This window comes from Lycorma delicatula, chromosome 4, assembly GCF_047948215.1.
Source record: "Lycorma delicatula isolate Av1 chromosome 4, ASM4794821v1, whole genome shotgun sequence".
Classification (NCBI taxonomy): domain Eukaryota; kingdom Metazoa; phylum Arthropoda; class Insecta; order Hemiptera; family Fulgoridae; genus Lycorma; species Lycorma delicatula.
In genome coordinates this window covers 33,984,596-34,009,843 of record NC_134458.1, presented here as the reverse complement: position 1 = coordinate 34,009,843, position 25,248 = coordinate 33,984,596, and the positions used below count along the sequence as shown (strand labels likewise).

The following is a 25,248-nucleotide window of genomic DNA, read 5'->3' as shown; positions in this document are numbered from 1 at the left end:
AAATACAAATCCCCAACCCTAGTAATAAAGAGTGAAAATGGTAACTGGCCCATAACAATAAAGACAAGATGGAAATCCTAGCTAAATATTTCAACAAACGCCTAAACTTCAACACCACCACAAAACATCAAACCTCCCACAATAAAAAAAGTCTACCAAGCACTGGGTGAGATGAAGTTACAAAGCAGCAGGAGAAGATCAGACTTTTGTAGAGATCTGGAAACATGCACGAAGATCAGCAAAAATTGCCCTTCATTAACAGCTTGTTAACATCTGGATGTCCAGTGTTTGGAACTACCAAACACTGGACAACAGCTCTCATCCATCTGCTACATAAAAAAGGAGATAAAACAGACCCTAACAATTACAGGGGAATCTCACTCCTAGACACAACATACAAAATTCTTTCAAGAATCATCCTCAACAGGATTGGTTCACAACTCGAGAAATAACTAGAATACCAGGGAGGTTTCAGACCCTGTAGGAGCTGTCCAGACCAAAACATGAGTCTCAAGCTAATAATGGATTACAACAGGAAAAGAAACAGAGACATGGTGATTACATTTGTAGATTTCAAGAAAGTGTATTACTGCATCCATAGAGAATCCTACTAAAAATTCTAAGACATGTCAGACTACATAACAAATTAATAAAACATGATAATTCACCCTCACTCAAAACAAACTGTCTTGGCTTCGATGACGAATTGGGACTGCTAGCAAAGGATATCAAAAAGCTAAATCCAGATACTAGAACTTTAAAACATTACAAATAAAATTGGCCTCAAAATATTATCCAAAAAGACAGAAATAATTCCTCAAAATCCAACATGATTAAAAGAAGTAAACATAAATAGTAATAAAATCAAAACACTAACCCAATTTTAATATCTTTGAGAAATAATAAAGAACAACCTAAATGAAAAAAACTTTGATCCAAATAAGAAGAAACAAACTAGCTAAAGCTCAAAAATTAACTTGGTTCACTTACAATAAAAATGCCTATCAATAAATGCAAAAATAAGACACTACAACATAGTTATAAAACCAGAAGCCACTTATGCAGCAGAAACACTTTTCCACCTGAACAATCAAAGACAGACTCCAGAAAATCAAAAGAATTGGAAAAACCTACATCAATAAAAAGTACCAGAAAGACAGGGAATTGTGTTATGTACAACAAAATCATATACAAAGAGTTAGAACCCATCACTGATACCATGCGTAAGAGGAAACTAGGATTCTTTGGACATATCATGAGGATGCAAGATTCAAGACTTCTGTAACAGCTAGTACAGTACAATCTCAACTGGAAAAACACCAAGAGAGGATGCAGATGGATCAGAGTAATAAGAGAGGATCTGAAGGAAATTTGCTTTACACCAGAAGACATCACAGATAAAATAAAATTAAACAAGAAAATCAAGAACAAAAATACTTGTTTCATATTCACAAGATGAACATTTTCAATGCTAAAAAAAGGCACAAAGAAAAGAATGTATGAAAAAGTACTGGGAGAAATGCAAGGCCTGAACAGTTCCATTGAAGAGACTTGGATAATGGACTGACTAAAGTGATCCTATGCAGTCATAAAAGATAATAATATATGTACTGTAAAAGTACATATATTAAATCATTTATTTTCTTTTTGCATTTTTGCTCCCTTCATAACATTAAACAAATAAAAAATAAATTAAAACATGTTAACTTTTTAACCCCCCCTTCATAAATGACTTTATGTGGTGGCTGGCTCCCATTACATTTGTCACAGAGATTTTACTGCATTAAGTATAAAATATCTAATGTTAAATAAATTAATGAACATGATATATATACCTTATTTACAAAGTGCTGTTCCTATTTACTTATGAGATCTCTATTTTTCTTAATAGAATTTGTTTGTTTTACATTGCCGTTTACTGCTGAATTTCTTTCTGGATGTTGTACAGCATTATTTCTTATGGTCTGTCGATCAGATGGTATCTGCATTGTGGAATGAGGAACTGGACCCATATTATATTCACTCCTATCATTAACTGCTATGTAAGGTCGAGGACAGTTTGATGATCGAGCATGACTAAAAGGTGGTATTCCGACAGGTCTCACTGACGTTGGCCCAAAATGATATTGTATAAGTGGTGAACCACTTAACATTACTGAATTTCCTGGTCCTCTGTACTGTCTAAGGTTATCTAATCGTTGTGGTGGTGCATTATTAAATCTGAATTGTTGAGGAATAAGTGGTGGTGGTGTATTACTACAATATCTAGGCGAACAAAATTGTCCAGGTGTGACAGATTTTAGAAGTGGTGGAATAAATTTTTGAGGTAGACTGACATTCTGTGGTGGAGTAGGATTAAACTGTACATTTTTCATCACAGTTGACTTGTTTTGTTGGAATCCTGGATGGTCATGATTTCTCTCTGTTAAAGTGACTGCATCAGAGGAAGAAGTAGATTTATGGAGCTGGCTTTTGTTTAATTCTTTTCTTGTCACTTTTGTCTGTTCATTGGATTCTTCACAGGCCTGAGGTTTATTCGGCTTAGTATGTACATTTTTCTTATGTGTTACATCAGTCTTATAAGGTTTATTATCTGACCCTCTAAAACAACTGTTTTCTTCATTAATCTTTCTCTCTCTGTTTTCATCTTTCTTATTTTTACCTCTTTTCATTTTATAACGACTGTGACGTTGCTTATTTTTTGAACAGTCTCTGGCTAAATGTCCAATAACTTTACAAATGCGACAACCTCGATCATTAGGAGGCTCTCCTTCTGGAACGTATGAGTCAAAGAATATTTCCTAGAAAAAATGAAAGAAAATACATAGTTTATAAAAAAAGAAAAGAGTACCAATTATAAGGTGAGAACAGAAACTCTTGATTCAACATTAAGTAGCTGATGACTGATCAAAATGCACTGCATAGAAGCAGGGAGCTCTATGTTCATGTGCTGAGTGCCTAAAACTGTACATCAGATAAACAGTTTCATCACTAGCTTCATAACCTTTCCTTAAACTAATTGATTTTAAAAAAAATTATGTGATGAATCTAGTTTATTTATTACTGGAATATATGGCAAAGAAAAATGAATAATTTTACTGGCAGAAAACAGTATATTGTAAGTAGACGTTCTGGCCAATTTATGGCTCTGCAGTCTTATAAGTAAAGCAGCTCTTTTAACAATTTTATAAAAGTTGTGTTAGGTATAAATCATCAAACTTTTTAATATTTATTTTTTTGAGGTCACAATAAAGTGAGTGACCTTACTTTGACAGCAATATTAGTGGGTAGTTGGGGAAGGAAAAATTTACTTACACATATACAGCAATCCTGTGTCACTAACAGATTTTTTATATGAAATTTTGCTAGATGGGAATTATAGAATAAATAAATTTAGGTATCACAACTGCTTTAAAAGATACTAACTGCAATGGAGTAAATTTTAGAAATTTGTTTATTGCAATAAAAAACTGTGGAAATTTATTCATCTTATGTTGAAATAATTATAAAATAGATTGTATTACCTAAAAAAATTATTTTAATTAAAGAAATAAAATCATCTACTTTAAATATTGTCAAAGAAACTACGGAAAAGATGTTGTTCAAGTCATTAGAATAATAGAATGAATAGCAGATTACTACTGATGATGGAAATCATCATTACACACAAGGTTAATGGCAAGGGATATCAAGAAATTCATAACAATGATATTACACAATTAGAAAACTGAGGGATATCTAGAAAAACTTTATAATGGATTAATCAGATGATTTTAAATTATAAAAACGAGTTTAAACCAGAATTCACTAAAATAAATAAATCTTTTATTTGATTGGAACACGATAATACATTATATTATGTAGATCACATTAAGAGTGTGAATGTCAAGTTTTTATTTAATTTATTTAAATGCAAACATGCTATTCTGTTAATTTGAATAATCAGGTGGAACACAAAATACAGCTGTCAGCAACAAGTAACAAATTCATTGTTAAGTAACTTAAACTTATAGTTAACAAATACCATTTTATGCTCTCTTTCTTATTAATTTTTCCTCTTTTCTGTACAGGTTGCATAATTGGGGAAAAAATAACAGAAGTCCTTTAAATGAGAAATTTCTTCTAAAAAAGCAATAGTAAAAAAAAATAATCCTGTAAAAAACATGAAAGAACCTAGAGATCCTTTTTCTACATATCTATAATTTATGGTTTTCACATTCAAACGATTGAGAACAAAACCACCATGAATAAGCAAAGGATTACTGAAGTTGTACTGTGGTATTCAAAAGAAACAGTTATACAGATCAAGGCTATAATTACATTTGTAAAATAAATACTTGAAATCATCAATAAATAATATTAACAAGTAATGGGTTACAAATAATTTATTGATAGTTGTTAAATAAATACATGCATCAAAACATACAAACAGTGTGTAAGATGTCTTTAAATTATATGCGAAGCCATATATTCATTTCATCCCAGTTATTGGCATGTCAGTTCTAAGGAGGTTAAAAAACATAAGATAACACTGCTATACTATATGCAAAGAAAGATAAAGCCTGGTTTTAGAACTGTCCATGCAAGTGTAACAACAAAACAAAAAAAAAACTGATACATAGCTTACTTTAAAGCTTATTTTCCGAATAAAACAGTATCTGATTTTCTGTTTGTTTTTCATGTAAGTTATTTTTACACTATATGTGTAATTTGCAGTACATAAAATTGCCCTTTGCTGGATAGCAATTATTGTGTATATTTTTAACATTCTAGTCATTTCAGTTTTCAAGTACAAGGAAATAATAACATATAGATAGAAGCTACACCGCTACAATGTGCTAAAAGAACAAATATATTTTTACTAATGACACTCCTATTACTAAATGTAAAATGCAGTAAAAGAACAATGTTGAAAGTTTCACAATGCTGCAACTACATAAGCGGAACTGAGAAGCTAAGGCAAGGATTTCCAGAACAGTTTCATTACTAGTGAACACCTATATCACTTTTGTAATAGGGTGTTTTTCTGTTTAGTTCTACGTAGCTCTTGACTTAACCAGCTGCAGACAGCCGCACCATGATTCTTCTTTTTTAAAATTCATTTTATTGTGTGCGAGTGTATGTATATATATATATAGTTTATACATAGGTATGCATAGGTTTATACATAGAGATGTAAGAAAGGAACATAGAAACACACATATGTGTTGTGCACTCAGCAAGACTAGGAAATGAGAATTAAAATAATCTAACCTCAAGTTTATTTTCAGCAGGGGCTGGTGGTGGTAACAGTCGTCCAAAATGACATCTTGCACCTTGAAATTGCCTCAAAATATGTATATTCACTGTAACACAGATATCAAGAAAATTAACATATCTCTGAAAATTAGCAGCAATGATTACCACTTCTGTTTGTACAGTTAACAAAAATTAATAGGAACATGTTCTAAAAAAATCTATTTTTATATAATTTTGCTAAGAAAAGAAAGTTTACAAGAGTGCAAAATAAGCCTAATAGGGCTTATGTTGCACTTACGTTGTTAGACATATTCTAACAGTTTAAGTTATCTTAAAATGAATTGTATATATAAAAAAATTAATTTTACACATCTTTTATATATTTTAATATAGATTAATTGTTAAAAAAAATTCATTTTGTCAAAAATCTTAATACTTTTTGCTTCAACTTATTATTGCTAAACCAACATTCAGAAAACCGTTAGATTTCATTACATATATTCCTAATATACTGAGTAGGATAGCCACATTAATATAGCAGATTTTTATTTACATTTTTGAATAACATATACAGGCACTTTTTCCTGTAGAAAAGATTAATATTTAAACTGACATAAGAAAGTCACACGATGATAAATTTTTTTGGTAGTTATTTCTAGAAAAGTTGGATAAAATTTAATAAAGACTTTATTACGTTCTGTGAAAGAATTTTTTAAATCAGTCTTCTATTCACAGGCTACAAAACATTGCTATTAAAAAATCTGTTTCGCTCAGACATATGTGCCCTTAAAAAAGAATCAGACATACATGCCCCCTCTTAAAATACATTGAATTTTCTTTCAGCACTACTTGCTGTTTAGGTGAAAAAAAAACAAAAAACAATTAGTTTAGTTTCTTAGTGTTATTTAATTCTGAATTCCGAATTAAACCTACTACACACTTTTATAATTAGTTCTGATGTATAAATTTAATGTATGCAAGGGTATATTTTGTGAATAACTGAACATTAAAAATTTCATTATAATGAGTTGAAATGATTTCTCTCTCAGTAAATTAATTTAAAAAAAATTAAATTGGTAAATTAAATCCAATTTTATCAAAATTAACTTACTACAAAATCCTTTCTTAGCTGAATAATAGAAATAAGAAATGAAAAATATTAACAAATAAAATAATAATAAAATATATTAACAAATCTGAAAAAAAACAAAGTCGCATGGAAAGGTAAATTTATTTTAAAATGATAAAATTAAATGTGCATCGAGCACCAAACATTGAGTCAAGGGAAAAATGAAGAAAACCTAGGGAATAAAATTTCATTTTATGTTATTTATGGACTGACTATATCTGTGAATATGAAAGGAGGGATACGGGCTTATGTTCATATTTATGAATGATTACAATATAAAAGATTTAAGAAATAATGATTAGGTAAAAATATTAATCAGTTGTAAATAACAATAATAATAATTGAACAAAAATAGTATTTTTTCATATCTGCTATGTAAACAAATGTCTTTTTATAGATTATTTTTTTTACCTGTATCAGAGTTATGTAGTACTAAAATAGTTGTGGGAAAATCCCATGTACGATGACACAATTCTGCCTTTTTTTTCATTCGCAATGAGTCGGAGAAATGCCATTTATGTCTCCCCTCATAAATGGGGGAGTGTCAGACTCGCACCGGTTCAGCTAGACGTTATTAAGAGCATATATATTCCTGAACCCTACTGACTAAAACTCCTATCTCATCGTACCCGCCCACCCAAAGCCAGATCAACATTTAAGCAGTTACTCAACTCTGGGAGGTCCTGCCTCTAATCAGCAAGGAGTAGCTGCTCCAACCAGTGTTGGGTCTTGGTCTTTTCTGCTCAAGGGGTTAAGAGTCCCACCGCTTCATCGTCGCTGCCCATCCAGGAATGCCCATACGAACAACTCCATGGAGGGCTATCCCAACCCCCCTCGCTCCCTTCACTTTTATCTGTATTTGGCGTTAATCTTCACCCCAGTTTCTAGCTTGATCTTACTTGGTCTTTAGTATGTCAGTGGTAACTTCGACACCTCCTCCCACTGAGCTCGTCCTCTTAGCACATATATTCAATGATATTATCTGGTGTCAGCAACCCCAGCCCATAAAGATGCCTATTCTGATCCCACCTATGACAGTTGTAAAAGGTATGTTCAGCTGTATCTTCTAATCTGCAGTATTAACAATAAAGTGTCCTCCTTCTTTTGAACCTAAACAGGTAAGAGGAAAACCCCCAGTATCCCGTCAACAGTTGTGCATGCCAATAAGTGGGTTCACTATGTTTCCTCCTCATCTATGGCAAGAGCTGTGGTATTAGGCGTTTAGTCCATCTGCCCTTATTCGTCTCATCCTATTGCATCCGCCATTCCCTCAGCAATTGCTCCTTGATCATTGATTTGAGGGATTCCCTCTCGTCTCCGCACCACCTGTCTAGCCCTTAATGTCACTGGGGGTATCCCAGCTATAACTTCAACTGCAGGTCCGGATATAGTTTGATATGTGGCAGTTATTCCTATTGCTGTTCTTCTTTGCAGCAAGGTTAGACGATTTGCATTCCTCTTTTTCTCTAACATTGAGGACCACACAGGGATCATTTACAAAATTATTAATGTAGCAACAAATAATGCTAATTGCCTCCAGTTAGCATGTGGACCCCTTCTAAATGAGAATAACTTACTAAGTTCAGTTATCCTTCTCTCTGCATATTTCTACATTTCTTTCACATGGGTAGAGAAGAGTCCAGACCTTTATACCCATACTCCCAGGTAATCTGCACATCAGGAGCCGTCCACTATCATCACCAACTCCTTCACTTTTCTCCTGCCCACTACAGCAAGTACAGACGTCTTGTTCAGGGCCAGAGATATTTTCCTAGTTCTAAGTCACTCACTTATTCTGCATACGGCACTATTTGCAGTTTCCTCCACCTCATTTTCATTATGACCTGCCACCAACAGTCCCAGGTCATCTGCATATGCAAGCATGCGACTCTCACCCGCAAGCTCAGTTCTCAAGAGGCCATCATATACTGTGTTCCATCAAATTGTGCCCAATACAAAACCTTGCGGCACACCATCATACATATTAAATTCAATGGGCCCATCCTCAGTGTCTGCAGTCAACTTCTGTTTTGACACGTAGCTGTTTAGTGTTGATAGCAGGTATTCACTGATACCCCTGTGCCTCAATTAATCCATAACAACTGGCCATGGTACACTGATAAATGTGTTTTTCACGTCAAGTAAAATTATCAATGGTATCTGCCTACTGCGCTGTGTGCCCAGTCCATCACATCTATTACTGCATCTACGATGGACTTCCCCTTAGTGAATCCATATTGATTTGGGGATAGCCCACCCTCAGCATCAAGCTCATCCCCTAGCCTTTCAACAACCATTCTCTCGAACAACTTACCTAAAGTATTAATTAGACACAGAGGTCTGTAAGCAATGCCCTCACTTGTTTTTGTGCTCGGTTTTGGGAGGAGGATCAATCTGGCCTCCTTCCAGCATCCAGGGAACTTGCAGTCCGTTAATGCAGCATTCATGGTATCAAGAACTGTCCAAGGGCACCTTTCAACTAGACCGCTTTTCACTGCACCAGGACCACCATCAGGTCATGGGCTCCTTTTCTTATTGATTCTGGCAGCAGCCCTGTTCAAGTTACCTATTATAAAGCACCGATCATGGGTGCAAGGAATCTCCGTTCTTTCTGTTTCCTCCAGCAGAAAAAGGAACAGTACAGCCCTTAGTGTCTGGCCCCCAGAGAGGTTTGGGAGTCGCCTACCAAATTTCTTTGTTAAAATCTGGTACCTTTAGTCCACGGCTTGTCATCTAACTCGTTAATGAGTTCTTTCCAAGCATCGGTCTTTGCTTTCTTTATGGCAGTTCCAAGTCTCTTTCTGGCCATTCAGTATTCTTCAGTCTCAGCCTCTGCGTTTCCCCATCTGGTTTGTTGCATAATTCTCCTTAACCACCATGCTGATTTTCTAAACGAGGCTATCTCCTCTGTCCACCAATACGCAATCTTTTCTATGAGTCTCTAACCCACAGTTTCCCTCTGACATGCATTTTTTACCAATGCCTTCACATCTTCTGATCAGTTTTCCTGTGCTGGCCCAACTCCACTGCGACATGATCAGCTATCCTCTTAATCTGAACTTTGTTGGGCCTCCATTGGCTTGAACGTAGGCAGCGCTGTTGATCACATCTGACAGGTAAAACTATTGGTATGTAGTCAGAATGTAACTCTTTGTCCAAAACATGCCACTCTGTTATTGTCAGAACAATTCGTTCTAAAACAGCAGTTACATCTACAACTGAGCCCTTACCTCTACCTATACATGTTGGCACTCCTTGGTTGTTCAAAACTTCCATGTCCATTTCACTAAACACATTGTTCCATATGTATCCTCTGCCGGTAAACCTGAATCCCCCATAGTTCAACACACTATGCATTCAGGTCACCGGCAAGAATCACTGCCTTTCTTGAATTCCTGATATACAGCTCTAGTTCAGCTATAAAATCTTCATATCTTTCTAGATCACAGTTAGGCGATATATACCCTGAGATCAACATATATTCGGCAGTTCTAGAACTACGAAACTATCTCTTGCTATTACACAATGAACTACATGTGTCCCAGAAACAACTTCTATAGTCGCATATTCACACTTACCCACTTGCCATGATCCTGTGGAAACCATCCTCCTGTTCGGTTCCACCACTATTAAGAAGTCAACTCCACTTGCCAGTGCTGCAGCCCAAACTAAATTGTGGGCAGCCACACACCTGTTCACATTGATTTGGAGGCACTTCATGTTTTCACCTTACAGACGCGGCTGCCCATCTGATGACTGCTTTCATTACACACCAGACATTTGATATATGTTCACTGCAGTTCACTTATTTGTGTCCCTCTGCTCCACAGTTAAAGCAGCACTGACTGCAGTCCAGGCCATTACAGTTTGAGGAGTCATGACCCATCCCCCAGCACCTGTAGCAGTGCTCATCAGATTCCCTGAGTTGGATCCGGCAGAACACCCACCTGATCTTAATTCTATTTTCTATTAGCTTCCTGGCTATCTTCATGGAAGTGATGACCGTGGCATTCAGTCACACTGAACACTGGTCTCACAGAAGTGTCACTAAACTCTCCCACATCACTAATGACCTGAGGAACCACATGCCAAACCTCATCCACTATTGTCCCAGCCTCTATATCCTTTATTTGGACTACTGCCCTGCGGCCTACCCTTGACCACAGATCTACTTGTAGTTCCCCTGACTTGTGTATCACAGTTTTAAGCTACTCAGCTTTTTGGGAACCATTAACCCATAATTGCAGCTCATTTTTGGAGCCCTTTCTGAAGAACAGGATCTCCCCTGCATCCTCCATGGAGACAGTTTGTTTCACTGTTTTAACTAGTCCATGTAGGATTTCCCTGCTGACTTTATTATGGTGCCACTGTCCTTCACTGGTGGCGATTTTTTAAGTATACCTTGTTTCTTTTTCTTTGTCTCATGACTTATCTCCTAGTGTGCTGATGGTCTCTCCCAATCGACCAGCGGGGATAACAAAGGTAATTCACTTGCCTTCCTTAACAATCCTCCTCAAGGTCACCAGAACATGTCAGGCACCTCTCCTTCTTGTTCTCACTAAGCCAGTGTATAGTGTACTTATTTTTTATGAAGTTGGAGACATCATCTCCTAACAAAGCCAAATTTTCCTTCATGATTACCCCAGGTTTAATGACACTGCTTAATATCCCCCTTTGGTGAATCAGAATTATTCCTCATAGTGACCAAGTCACGAAATTGACAGACATCATCAGCAGCAGAAAGATCTTTCACAACTCGTATAGTCTTAATCTCAGCAAGCCATCTCCTTAGGGCTATACCTACAATCTCTGCATCTGTCAGCTGACCTTCTAACAATAACCGGATCTTGCTTGCTAGATCACTCTCCATCATCTGGGAATAATGGTCAAGGATATGCCTAGCATAGTCCTTCAACTCCTGGTTACCTCGGAGGTGGACAACAAGACTGAACAAAACTTGAATTTCCTCCATTAATTGTTCCAAGTCAGAATCATCAGATACATCACAATCTGTGTTAGATTTCACATCTTCAACCTTCCATTTTAATGACATCGACATATCAATCTCTTCTGTAGCTGCTGTGTCCTCCTTTGGAGTCGCTGGAGATGGGGTTTAGGGCATGTCCACCGGCCTGATGATTGCCCTCGTGCCGTCAGATGTAGAGGGCCGCAGATTCCTTCAACCAGAGCTGCCCTCTTCACTTCCTTTTTACTGGTCCTCTTGCTTGGTAGAATTTCCGACATGTAATATAATAATGATATAGAAATTATAGTAACCAATAATTATAATTATCAAATAATAATCAATAATCATAATAGAAATTAAATTCTATTATGACCTCAGTAAATGTAGCTTATTTAATCAAGCTACTAACTGAAGCTATCACTCAGATAACACTATCAGTACCACCAAAATATGGAAAATAAAATTAATAATTAATTTTATTTTCTCTCCAGATAAGATAACACTAACTTATTGAAATGCTGTTTATAAATTTCAAACGCAAACAATGTTATCAATAGATAACCATCATTGCCCTCCAAACTTGTATATAATTAATCCACCCGCGCAAGCATGGAAGTCTAGCAACAGGTGACAATAGCCCATATTACCAAAAGTAATATTAATAAAATCGATAAAAAAATCAGTCCATTAACCAAAAAACTAAGTTTATAAAAAAAACGCTTCCGATAAACCAATCACAATATCCGTCGCACAATCCAGTAAGAAAAAGCCAATAAATCAATCAAAAACATGGAAAAATGCAGAGTGCAATAAACACAACCTCAGTCGGCACAGTCCAACTCACTTTTCAAAAGTCTGCCTGGACTCACTCGAATGAAATAAAGTTTTAGTACTGATATTTTTAACTTGGCCATCAGTGAAGAAAAAAACCAGCATGTATACATATTATTGGAAAAGAAATGTCTATGTCAAAAGTGTAAAAAAATTCATCTAGAAGGGTAAATCTTATCTAGGATTGATTAAAAATTAAATCTAAAGAGGCTTTCTGAAAGCTGATTTAGTAGTAATCATACTTACAGCAAAAAATTGATCATGTTTTTAATAAAATATCTTTTTTTGTAATCTCTGTAATACTGTAAAACTGGTAACATTAAAAAAAAGTTCTGCTAATTCTTATTATTGGCCTGAGTAAATGTTTGATAAAATTAAAAAAAAATTAACCTATAATTAACAATGTGGTGTAGACTGTATATATGGGTCAAAATCAGAAAGGTGAGCACTTTCAGTTATAAATTTTCAAATAAACAAACTTATGTTTGAATATTAATTTTAATTTACAAAATAAGCACCATATATGTTCTAAAATTATTTTGAAAATGGTCAAGCAAAAAAGTTATTCTTTTATAGTAATTGCATAAAATTGTGAATGTGGGACAAATATTAGTAATTTTGGGAACGGTTTTTAAAAATTAAAAAAATATGATGTTTAGAATGTAACACTAAATAATTATTTAAAATTGTAAAAATGCAATTATTAATCAGAGAAAATGGATATTGAAATATAAAAACAAATCTGTATGGATTTTTGTAAAGCTAATTTCGTTAAGTTATACTTAGTAGAGCTCTGAGATGTAACTTTGATTTGTTTTTCACCATAAGAGGCTAAGTATTTAAATCATTTGTAGAAGTTGTAAGTTGATAAAATATTTATTTATCTTTTCAGAAATTTTAACTGATATGTTAATAAATACTGAATTACTTGATTTTTTCCAAAGTTCCTGTAATTGACAGTGAGTGATGTTCCCTCAATGACGACAGCATTCTCTGAATGACAATTATGATAAACAGTTAAGATTGTAATTTTAAATGGCACAAATAATATACATCTCTGCAAAATCAAATCTTTATTGTACTTAGGAGACACTGGTCAATTGCAATATATAAATAAAACTAATAGAGATCGAAAGTTGACATCAGTCTTACAAAAATAGAGTATTACACTTTTACACTTGTACAATCTAATAAACTATGACAGTTTTTTAATATGTGTATAAGTATTTTTTAAACATCTATTATAAACAAACAAAATCCTTAAATTGGTAAAGGATTAAAAGTAAACAGAAATCAAAAAGTGTTTACTTCTCAAAAATACCAATGTCTTCTTGAAAACAGTAAAAATCACATCTACCTTTTTTCTGTAATTGAGAGTCAGAAGAATTTTCACTATTTGGTCAAAAGCAATACACAAAACATATTTTTGTTCAATTTTAAACATCTTGGCCAAATTACGCTGGCAATATAAAATGGTGACTTTTACATCACCATCTTCATCAACTGAGGTGCTTGCAATTGCAGTGTATCTATATGTAATGGTTTTTTTTTGGTCAGTACGTTTATGAACAAAAATGTAATAGGGCAAATTAAATTAGGATGTAAATTTTCCTTATCCTGGTCATAGGTTGTATCAGCATGAAGTTCGTTTTCATGTTAATGGAGTTGGTCCGAAAGCGTTTGCAAATCTTCATCTGAGCTGCTGGAACCATACACATCATGGAATGCTTGTTCTATTGAATTTCAAAGACAGTAGTTCTTGAGAAACATCCATGTCTATCTATAGGAACTTATGGTTCTTTATTTTGGATAGTCCTTGCAAAAGCTTCCAATTTTACTATCTTAAAAAATCTTCACATGCTGATACAATGATATTGATACGTCTGATGCTTTCTGCCACGTTATTCAGGTTACATTCATGATTCCAGGTATGGCATCCAATTTTTCAGCTACTGAGTTCTTCACAGCCACACTTTCATCATTGGTAACTTCTTGAATTAAAACCGCTGACTTTTCAAAAAATTGATAAAATCTGCAGCTGTTTGGACATCTTTTCCTTTTAAAACTTAATCATCAGCTTTCTTCTTTAGTAAGCCACATACACCATCCACGGCCATTTACTTTGTCCAAGCTGCGGATGTAATTTGTGGAAAATGGTCTATCAGAGTTTTTATCCATAAGTAAATGTTTGTGCGGTTTTGATGCTGCAAGGTAGGACCATCTAAAAATATATGAAGAATCAAGACACCTTCTCTTGCACTTATGTTTCTGTAGAAAAGCTTTAAGTGATCCCCTAACAGCATAGGTCTGATGGTCAAGATTACTGCTCACAGTTGCAAACGTGCCAGTCTATAAATTCATTATTTTTCTATAAAAGCCTGTGTGGATGATAAGTTGGCCTTTAGATGCTTCAAAGTGTGTAGACTGTATTTCTTTCACATATTTAGTCATATAATTTTCAGTAAAATCTATTTGTACCGTAATCTGTGTCTCATCTACAGCACCTTGAACTTCTTGTTTTGTCTTAAAATTTTTCGTTCATGCCATAAACATGTTTTTTCATATCAAAGATATCTTCAACTATGGATTTTTTCAAATCTTTCACTGAGCTTGTAACAGTGACTTTTTTTAGTAACTTCAAAACTTTTTTCTCTCCTTTTATTATTCTGTCTTCTTTTGTCGCTTGTCACTGACAATAATCTACTGTATCTTCATTGCTGCCGCAGTCCAATTCAGTTTTTCCACAAATCAAACATGTACTGAACATACAATCATACGAGGCACCTTCACAGCTGTATGCTTGAATCAATGTTGATGTAGAATTGTATTCCAGTTCACTCAATCTATTCAGTTTGTTCAGTTTGAACTGAAAATTTTCATGTTTTATGCATAACCAAGTGTCGCGATCTTTTTGTTTGGAAGGCACAACTCAATATGGCTTTTCTTAAAAGAGTAGCATAGGACAATTTGATTGCCGTTTCAGTGACAAATTTAGCATGTAAATTCTTTACACTCTCTAAAAGCAAACGCTTTTTGTTTTCCTCTTTTGACAGTCTTTTTTACCAGGACACATACTAACGTCATCTTTAAAAAAAAAAAATACTTAATTTTCTCATAAACACTTTAGATCAGGAACGTTGGACCACTTTGTCAGAAACTAAAATATCTCTATTGTCCTTGACCTTCGACAAAAAATTTTGGGCTGCTCTATTAAAGCGATATTTTTTAATTCGATTGCCACTCATGCACTTCTGAAATACCTCCATTTATTTAGATCAACGTTTTTCTTCGCTTCTCTCTTCGCGTGTCGTTTATTTCTCGTAAGTTTTTTTTTGGCAGACTATGTTTCATTGCATATTGCTGATTTGAGTTTTTTTGCTGTTTTAAGTTCTGTATGCCTAAAATTTATTTTCGTAGTTTTTCTTCCTAAACTTCTTTGTGATGCATAAGAACCAGGATTATTTTCGGTTTCATTGTTAGTTTCTCAAGGGCTATTATTTAATATATTTGCCAGCAATCTTTTTTTTCCTTTTTTTAAAATAATTAATTTTTTTATATTTCTGTGAATTTTTCTTCCATAGTTTTCTCTGTTGCCTTTTCTATCTTTCAGTCATTTCACTTATAGATTTTTTTTTTTGGCTTTTTTTCTTTGTAGTATTCTCTGTCTTTTTCTTTTCATTTCTCTTTGCTAGGATGTCATTTTATCTAGAAATTTGTGTTTGGCCTATTCTGTAATTTTAATTTTAATGAAATAGGTAAAAAAAATCACATCTTTTATAAATAATTACAATAACTTAAACAGATTTCTATTGCAATATCGATTTTTAATTTGCAAATATATATTTTAAACATAAAGTGTATGAGCTGTGTGCTTTTTATAATTTTAGTTAAAAAAATAAATATATAAAACCACATACTCCTACAGTTAAGTTTCATAACACATTTTTGTAATTGTAAGGCATACCTCAGGATTTTAGGTACAAAAAAGGAACTAATCTTGATCAAAAGATGCAAAACAGATCACAACTAAAATATTTGATCACTGATTTACAAAAACAGTATGTTCCAGAAGTTTTTGCCTAATTGAATCAATGTGACTTACAATTTAGGGATAATTTACCAGCAAGAAAAATTGCTGCTGAATTTTGTAATTTTATCATACTTCTGTGAAACAGAGTTAATGAATGAATGATTTAAACTTGTTTTACATAATAATAATTTTAAAAACAGAATAGTTCACTAATAAAAATAAAGGACTGTACGAGTATATAAAAGTTCCAATTTTAATTTTCAAGCAAAAATCTACAAAATAGGTCTAGTTATAAAATGAGCAAACTTTCATGTATACAAAAAAAAAAAATAAATTTCAGTTGTATAAAGAAAATTATGTCAGTTACTAAAAAAAAAAAAAAACTATGTAAGAAAGTAATAATGTTGCAATAAAGCACAAGAAAGGTAGTTTACTTCCATTCATAATTAGAAATATGTTGACATCATTAGGGATTTTGAAAGAAATGTCTGTTTTTAAAGTTTTGACATTTTTCCTTGTTTGGAATGTGAAAATAAATTTGACTGCTACATTCAAAAACAAAAAAATGTACAGCAACAGTACACTGTGAAGAAAGTTTAGAACTAAATACAAATTTTAATCAGGAATAAAAAATGTTTCAGTAGTTTAAGCCTTTACTAGTAATAAAGGTATTTCAGACATACTGGCCAAAATACAATAGCAGTATGATAATTTGCAGATTCTGAGAATCAAAGGAATTTGTTTCTCCTTTGGAAAAACTAAAACTGCAGAACCATCAAATTCAATTTGATTGTTTTATCAAATTAAATTTTTTATCTCCAAATTTATGTTTCTGGTAAGTGTTTTAAAGCCGATGTGTTTACAGCAATATTGATACAGTATATTCATAGTTTAGTACTTATTTCTAATAATTTTATTTGAAGATTTAGTTCTAATAAGAAGTAACAAAGTACGCTTTAGATTATAAGGTAAATCTCAACTTCTACGGGCAATTAGAAAAAGGGTGTATGTGTGTGTACACACTTCCACAGAAGTATGTTGTAACATACTTCTGAGGTAAAGTGCAGTGTATTATTTTAAGAACTTTGTATCAATAGGATCAAGTGGAGGCATGTACTGTATTTCATTGGCCAATCTTTTTTTTCATAAAAAAAAATAATACGAACATGTGTTATTGGGTTTATCAAATGGAAATTGCATGCGCGTGTGCATGCACATAAATACACACACAAAATGTGATAAATACAAATTAAGGAGTTACATATACCAATAACTGTACACCAGCTAATTCATTAATGTGAGTAGTAACAAATTATAGCTGGAAATGTAAGCAACCTTACTAAAAATACATAAATAACTGCAGTTAAGTCATGAGACCTTTTTATAAAAATAATAGTATTTTCTCATCAACTCTGGCAGCAGTATAATAAAATAAAAAAAAAATAATAAAAAAAAATGTTAACTTACTACTCATCGATAAAGCAGATCCCAAGTTATGAGAGGAATTAAATGGATCTTCTATTGCAATGTTCATTGTATTGAAATTTTTGTTTTCTTTAGTTACTAATCTAGAAGTCCGAATGGAAATAACATTATGGACAAAATCAAATTCTTCAGTATAAAATCTTAACATCTCAATCCAGAGTTGACCAGCTGTTTTTATATTTTTTCTAAAACCATTCCATACTTTATGCTAAAAAAAAGCAAAAATAAAATAAATATGGTTGTAACAATATCTTAATATGATATCCACAGTCAATTCATTTAGTAATAAAGAGATTTATTAAAACTATGAAGGAAGACAAATTATAACACACAAAGCAGATATTAAAAATTCAAAATTTATGTAAAAAAGTAAAAGAGAAGCACAGTATAGCTGAGAAGATAAACCAGTCGACTGAATGATGACAGAAACCATTTAGTAATACACATGAAACAACCTATTTACCGTTCAAACATTTTTTTTGCTCTGTTTAATGGAGAATTTAGGTATTTTAAGTTGATCTTTTCTAGCAACAACTAAACACTTATCTTTTGAAATTTCTATTTTATAAAATCCTATTTAACAGTATTTAATCTCTTATGACTTTGATGAAAGCTAATTACAAATACTGCCTGAAATTTATGAAGTAAATAAGGAACAATCTTGTATATATGACATTACAATCACGATTTCTAGAATAGTTTTGCCCAGGTAAAATTTTAAAGAAATATATGTTTGTTACTCAGAAACATATCTCCTTCCTTCTCAAATCCAAACTGCTGTGTGCTTTGAAAACATGAATTTAGTTAGCTTCTGTGTGACTAATAACTGTTTCCACTTGCTCTGGATTCTTCACTATTATGTTCTATCTATGTTAATACATTTTTTACAATTTTGTTATCATCCAAAATTTTAAAATCCACATACATTTTATCAGTATTCAACAAATTCTTCACCTCCTTTACTTTGGTTATTGTATGACATTATTATAATCTGGTCACATGTAAAAATAAGAAATTCATTATCATTTGTACTAATTTGTTCCTAATCAGTTTCTATATTATAGTCTAATTCAAACAGACAACGTAGTTTTTTCTGATCTTGTTATATTTGAATCAGAAGCTAAACTCATGCATGCAATGAGCGAATTGCAGCGATGCAATTCGCTGCTGCATACTCTTCAGCGATTTTAAAAATGCCAACTTTTATTGTGTATCACTTTCAAAATTCTTTTACGCTTAATTCATTTTCTACTGACAAAAACTTTTTAATAACATTTGATGATTTAAATTGCTTCTCAGTCCCATCTGTTGAATGGACTGCTGTGTTAACAAGAAAGAAGTGTCCAGTTATTCTGTTATAACCTTTTAAACTGTAAATCACAGGAACTTTATCCAACAACTGCTTATTAAGGTAAACACTTTGATACTAAATGTGATCCATACGAGTCACAAAAGTTTAAAACTGAACTTGAAATATCTCTCAGTTCATAGACATATTCTTTTGTGAACAAGAGATACATATTAAATTAAAAAAACAGGAATGGCATAAAAAATATTGCTCTTTTTGTTCTGGTTTGGTTCCATCCTGATTTTTTGTGTTATACTAATAAATACCCAGTTTGAATTTTAAAAATAGGAAGATTGGCTTTAGATATAACATTTCCAAATAAGTGTAATCTGTTAGATAGAGAGCAAACCTGATGCATGCAAGTTAGCCTTCAACCTACTAACAAATATCCTGTTTCAATTTTGAAAATTGGACGATTGTTTGCAAGAAATTATAAAAGCACCCCACTGCACCTCCCAAAACAGTGCCCCAGGGGTACCCTGTTTGTTACCAGTTGATGATGAATGGTCTAGGCCTTGCATCACCTAATTAATCAGTCTACCTTAACAAGCAGTCCCCCATGGGAAGCCCATTATTATTAAGAGATCTTTATTAAACAGACATTTTTTAAATTTATTTAATATTTTATTTAACATAAATTTAATTCTGTTATTTTTGTAATATTATTCATGTGATTGATTCTAATCATTCAGTTCAAACCCAGCTGACACAGTGATAGAAACTCACAGTTCATTGATTCAATTCATAAAAATTTAAGCTTCAACTGGCAAATCTCCACTACTACATGTGCATTTATATATTTATATACTCATATATATATACATATTTATATTGCCTATGACACTCCTGGTAATGTAAGGATTCCAATGTGGGGCCATACATCTAATTTGGTTCAGCTGTTGAGCTGCTACAGTGGAATGAACATAATACATACATACATACATATGTACAAACATACACCCTAAATATACTATACTCCTTTTTAGACAGTCATGTAAAAATACAACACAGGTAAGCACTTAAATTATACAGAGTGCAATAATGGGTACCAAAATAAAGGGAATTTGCAGACAATTTTGATGATTAACAGAATCTGATGTATACTAAAGTGATGGCTAAAAGAATTTTTAATGCACTTTGTAAATTAAGCTTAAGTAGAACATACACTTAATATATGTATGTCAGATTGTAAATTACTGAACTACTTTGATTTTCAAAGTTAGAAATTTCTGTTCCAACACTACTGCTTATATATTCAAACCCAGATTACTGTTTGTTTTATTTTAATGTAAATAAACACAAATACATGTACATTTACAAACTTTTAACATCATACAGTACTAGAATATAAATAAAGAATGCACACAAAAATGCAGTGATTGAAGTATAAGAATCTAAATATCTTTCAATAAAATGCTAATGAATATTTATACTTCTTTTATAACTATTATTTCTTATATGAAAGGATAAAAAAATTAATTATTATTAAAATAAGCTAATTTTTAACAGAATAAGAAATGCTCAATTGAACAGGTATTAGCACTAAAATTAAGTATATGTTGCTGGATTATGATGTATAATGGACTGAAATAGATAAAACATAATTAATGTTACTTCCCAGTACAACAAAAATATTATAGAATAAATTCTAATCTTATAATAAGCAACAGTTTCACATATAGACATATGTACATTATTAACCAATAATTTAGTCTATACATTGTATGGAGTAATATTAAAAAATAAGTGAATGCAAAACAATTTATCTGTAAATAAAATGTTAAACAGATATATTTAATACACACATGCATTTTTGCTATCTTTATACGAAAAAAACAGATGTATTGAAACTGAACTCATGCATTCATAAATAATTATTAAGACCTTGATTAAATGAAATTTTCCTAGACTATAACTCCCATGTAAATCATGGAACTACCTAATAAGATTATACATACCAAATTATCAAGATCTTGAAAAAAGTAAACATTACAGCCCTCAAGAGTCCTTTCAGTAGCAGGAGTTCCATCATCTAACTGCAAAAATAAATAAAAAGTAAACTGAACAGTAAAAAAATGATACTCAGCTATAACAATGGAACTCTGACGAGAAGTTACAGAAAATAAACAATATGTTCCTCATCCTCTTTTATGTGAAGGCAACATGTTAATTTTAACAACCATTTACTACTTCACAAAGTAGAGTGCTATATTACCAGACAAAATACCTGTTATGATGAGGTTCAATGGTGATAAATAATAATATAAATTTTGTAGTAATGGTCGAATTTGACATTTAATGACCTATTATACATTATAATGTAATGTTCATGAACATAATGTTGAACTTTGCTTGCATAAATATAATGTAGCACATCGAGTTTGCAATATGACAGAATGTATATATATGTGTTTGTTCAATATCAGTCAGATTAACTACAAAAACAGCATCCTGAAAATTAAGTAATTTATTTTGAATTTTATAGAAAGTATTTCATAAATTCATCAGTACAAAACCAATCCAAATCAATTTTTAAAACTTACATTTTTTACTGTGTTCATTATAAAATATTTTTGTCATTGCAGTCCATCTCGTATTTTATTCATAAGCTACTCATGCTGTTAGGAATACACATGTAAGCAGACAAGTAGAGTAACATAACAAAATGTACTGAAATTTTGTTATGTTACTCTATCATACTACTCATATGTAACTTTGAGCTGCTTTGAGAGCAATATACAGAAGTGTTCAATTTAAATGAGGCTCCATCACCAAGTAGTTTATACTTTATGACTACTTTTGTTAAACAAAAAAATATATTGGTGCGAGATGGGTAAAATAATGTGGAAGATATTGGTATGACTGGAGCTGGAGTGGAGAGGACTGTATACTACAAGCACATTTGAATATTGCCAGTCTGTGTTGACCATTGGCTTTTGAACAAGGTTGTGTAATTATGTGTTATTTGTTAAAATGCGGTTACCTGTTGAAGAATGTGTATTTGTGATGGAAACTTATTTAGAGATGAAATCTCATGTTGTGTGTTGGTGAAAGTTCAGAAAGAACTTTAAAAAGGAAGTTAGTTAAAAAGATTTGTGAAACAGGTTCGGTGTTAGACCAGAAACAGGTGCCCAACACAAATCAGTTTTAACGACACAGGTTGAAGAGGGCATTACAGTGACCATTATAAGATCTCCTCATAAATCTTTGCAGAGACTAAGCTTGGCAAGGAACATTTCACTAGGTTCAGCCCACACTGCAGTGAGGAGAATGCTGAAATGTTATCGTTTCTAATGTGTATTTTCCATGAGCTGACTAATGCTGATTATGCCAAAAGATTTCACTACTGTCAATGGTTCAAGAATGTCATTAAAGGTAACATTGGCATTCTAGATCAAGCACTTTTTAAAGATGAAGCATGGTTTCATACCACGTGGATCTGGGGTACTGAAAATCTGCACATTTTCATTAAATCTACCCTACATTCACAAAAAAACAGCCGTATGGTGTGTGGTTTCAAAGTGACGAATAACAGGACCCTTGTGTTTTGAAAAAATTGTGGATGCTGGTGTCTATCAAAAGATTATCCAACAGTTCATAGCCTTACTGCAAGGGGATAAACATGAGTACTGGTTGCAACAGGAAGCTGGTTGCCACTTGCCGTACAGCTCGATCTACTATGGAGATGCTCAAGGATTTTTTCAGTGGAAGAATCATTTCTAAACGATTTTGGCCACCAAGATCCCCTGATCTGACTAGTCCACACTTCTTTCTGTTAGGTTACTTAAAAAGAAATTGTTTATAGAAGCAATCCCCACACCTTGGAGGTGAAAACAAAAATTACCAATACCATCCAGGAAATAGATAGGATACAGCTAACAAGTAACCAGGACATCATCACTAGGAATCATTGATGCTGTGTATGACATCAATGATACTGAACACATTAATCAGAAATAATAAAACATTTAAAAAAACTAATGGCCTCTTAACAGAAAAGATCCTGATGTAAGAATTGCTAATTTTTTTTTTTAGTATTTAACTAATGATATGATTTACATTACATTGTAAAACAAAACAGAAAATCTGTATAAATTAAACCAAAACTAAAAAAAAAAAAAAATAAAAGAGAAAATGTTAATTGCCAACTTCTTATATCATTAAGGCTTTTCTTTCAATTGAACAGTAAACCATCATCTGATAAGCATCGTCAAAATAATATTTTATATTCATACTATTTTATGTAAAAGAAATAAAAATAAACTTTAAAAATAAGAAACACGAAAACCGCAAGGAAGAAATGAGCATTTTGAAAAATAAGTTAAAAATTGCCAGGATAAGATAATTACTTTAAGTGATGTAGAAAAAACCTTTCTGAGTGATGGGACAATATCAACTAATCCAAAAGACAGCTGTCTGAGCTCAAATAACAGTAATATGAAATATTATAGACATCTGGCATGTCAATAAGTCATTAGTGCTCAAGTTTTCAAAGATTTAGCTAATTTATAATGAAATCCGTATATAAAAAATATTTAACAAAAAAAAAAAAAAAAAAATAATAATTTAAGTCCATTTACGAATATACTATCATTTAAAGATTGTTTAAGACCATTTCAGCCCATTTTATACCTGGATTTTCTCTTCTGCTGCTACACCTACACTCTCCCAACTGTCCTTTCTTGCCCACTCTAAGGATTAAGGGAAAATCTCCACCATACCAGTGCCAAATGTTCAAATTTACCACCCCTGATGAAGGTGCAAATTTCAAGTGCCAGGAAATATACAGTTTAGTCTGTGCTCATTTTAGTAGAATTTTTGATGTTTTTACAGATGCAAGCTGAACTCTACCATCATTGAAATTGACCTCAAAAATATGACTTAATTCTCACTGTACAGGTGATATATAGTTCTGCCCATTTATTATGTTGTTGTAATGTTGATAGGTATATGTTTGACTAATGTTGTCATATGATCTGATGTAGCTGCTGGATAAGCTGCCAATGGTCATCTGTTTGGTTGAATATGGGCTAAGCCAGGTGTATGAAATGACAAGGGTTGCTATTAGGAAATGAACTGGAGTTTGTGGACTCAGATCATTAGATAATATGGTAAAATGTCAGGAGTTTACACAGGCCTCAATCTTAATTAAGAAAGTCTCTAGTTAGTTCATCATATAAAAATTTTCATTCTCACCATTTGGTTAAGATGATAATTCAATGTTTTTGTACCTGCTTCCTATGAACCACCAGTGCGGCAAGCGAGGAAGAATGAAATGCCAGTTTACACCAATGAAAACTTGTAGTTGATGTAGTTGGGTCTTGGAAGAGAAAAGTTGTTGGAAGGCTCATAATTCATTCTTTGTTCCCAAGTTAATTCTATTATCAGAATAAATATTTTCCTTATTTTGACATCAAGAAACCATTCTTTTATGAAATTTAAATCTAGAATTTTTTTTTGGAGAGATCTGGAACTAGTTCTAAATGTATAGCTTTCATAGCCATTCAAATAAATAAAATTACATATGCCTTGGCAGGAGAAGATTTATGCTGCAAGACTGTTCGATACAGAAATGATCTGTAGAAATACACACCACTATTTATGATTGGTAAGGAAGGTTTGAATCCTTTCCTTCTCCTATAAATTGGAATAATGTTCTTGTGGCCAGAAAAGGAGCTGACATAGTTCCATATGTAACAGTTGTGAATCTGTATGTATTCATAGATTCAGTTTTATTATTACACCTATGATGCACTGAAAGTCTCTTTGGTTATCTTCTACTAGTATTTTCTGACACATGTACTTAATATCCAAACTGCATACATAAGTATGAGTACAAAGGTTACCAATATAGTAGTTAGATCTCACTAAGCGGTAGGAACAATCATGTGTATGTAATTTAAATAGTTGTTGATAAATGTTTTTGCTTACACATCAAATACTACTTGTAGTCTACTAGTAGAATTGCAATTGATTATAGGATGATATGGCAAATAATAAGCATGGATGGCTCTCTTTCTTCTTTAATTAATCCCATCTTGTCATTCTTTAAATACTCTTTTAAAAATTCAGCATAATCGTGTTTAAGTCTGAATTTTAAGCAAATATCTGTTGTACAAAGACAACAAACACTTGACAGCTCGGTCCCTAGAATTTCCTAAAGTTGTAGTTGGGACAGAAATAAATGGTAACTTCACAACAAATTTACCATCTGGTAGGCA

General features: G+C 32.6%; 1 protein-coding gene across 1 annotated transcript in view; it reads right to left on the bottom strand.

Moving 5' to 3' along the window:
• LOC142323247 (uncharacterized) overlaps positions 1–24,385 on the bottom strand; it is a 33,641-nt gene extending 9,256 nt beyond the window's left edge. The window contains exons 1-5 of the mRNA XM_075362632.1: positions 24,259–24,385; positions 20,986–21,063; positions 17,662–17,887; positions 5,254–5,345; positions 1,836–2,801 (exon numbers count right to left, since the gene is read on the bottom strand). Coding sequence (XP_075218747.1) covers positions 1,857–2,801; positions 5,254–5,345; positions 17,662–17,887; positions 20,986–21,063; positions 24,259–24,378 — 1,461 coding nt within the window. The 5' untranslated portion in view covers positions 24,379–24,385 and the 3' untranslated portion in view covers positions 1,836–1,856. The remainder of the gene's footprint in view (positions 1–1,835; positions 2,802–5,253; positions 5,346–17,661; positions 17,888–20,985; positions 21,064–24,258) is intronic.
• Positions 24,386–25,248: the final 863 nt, after the last annotated feature.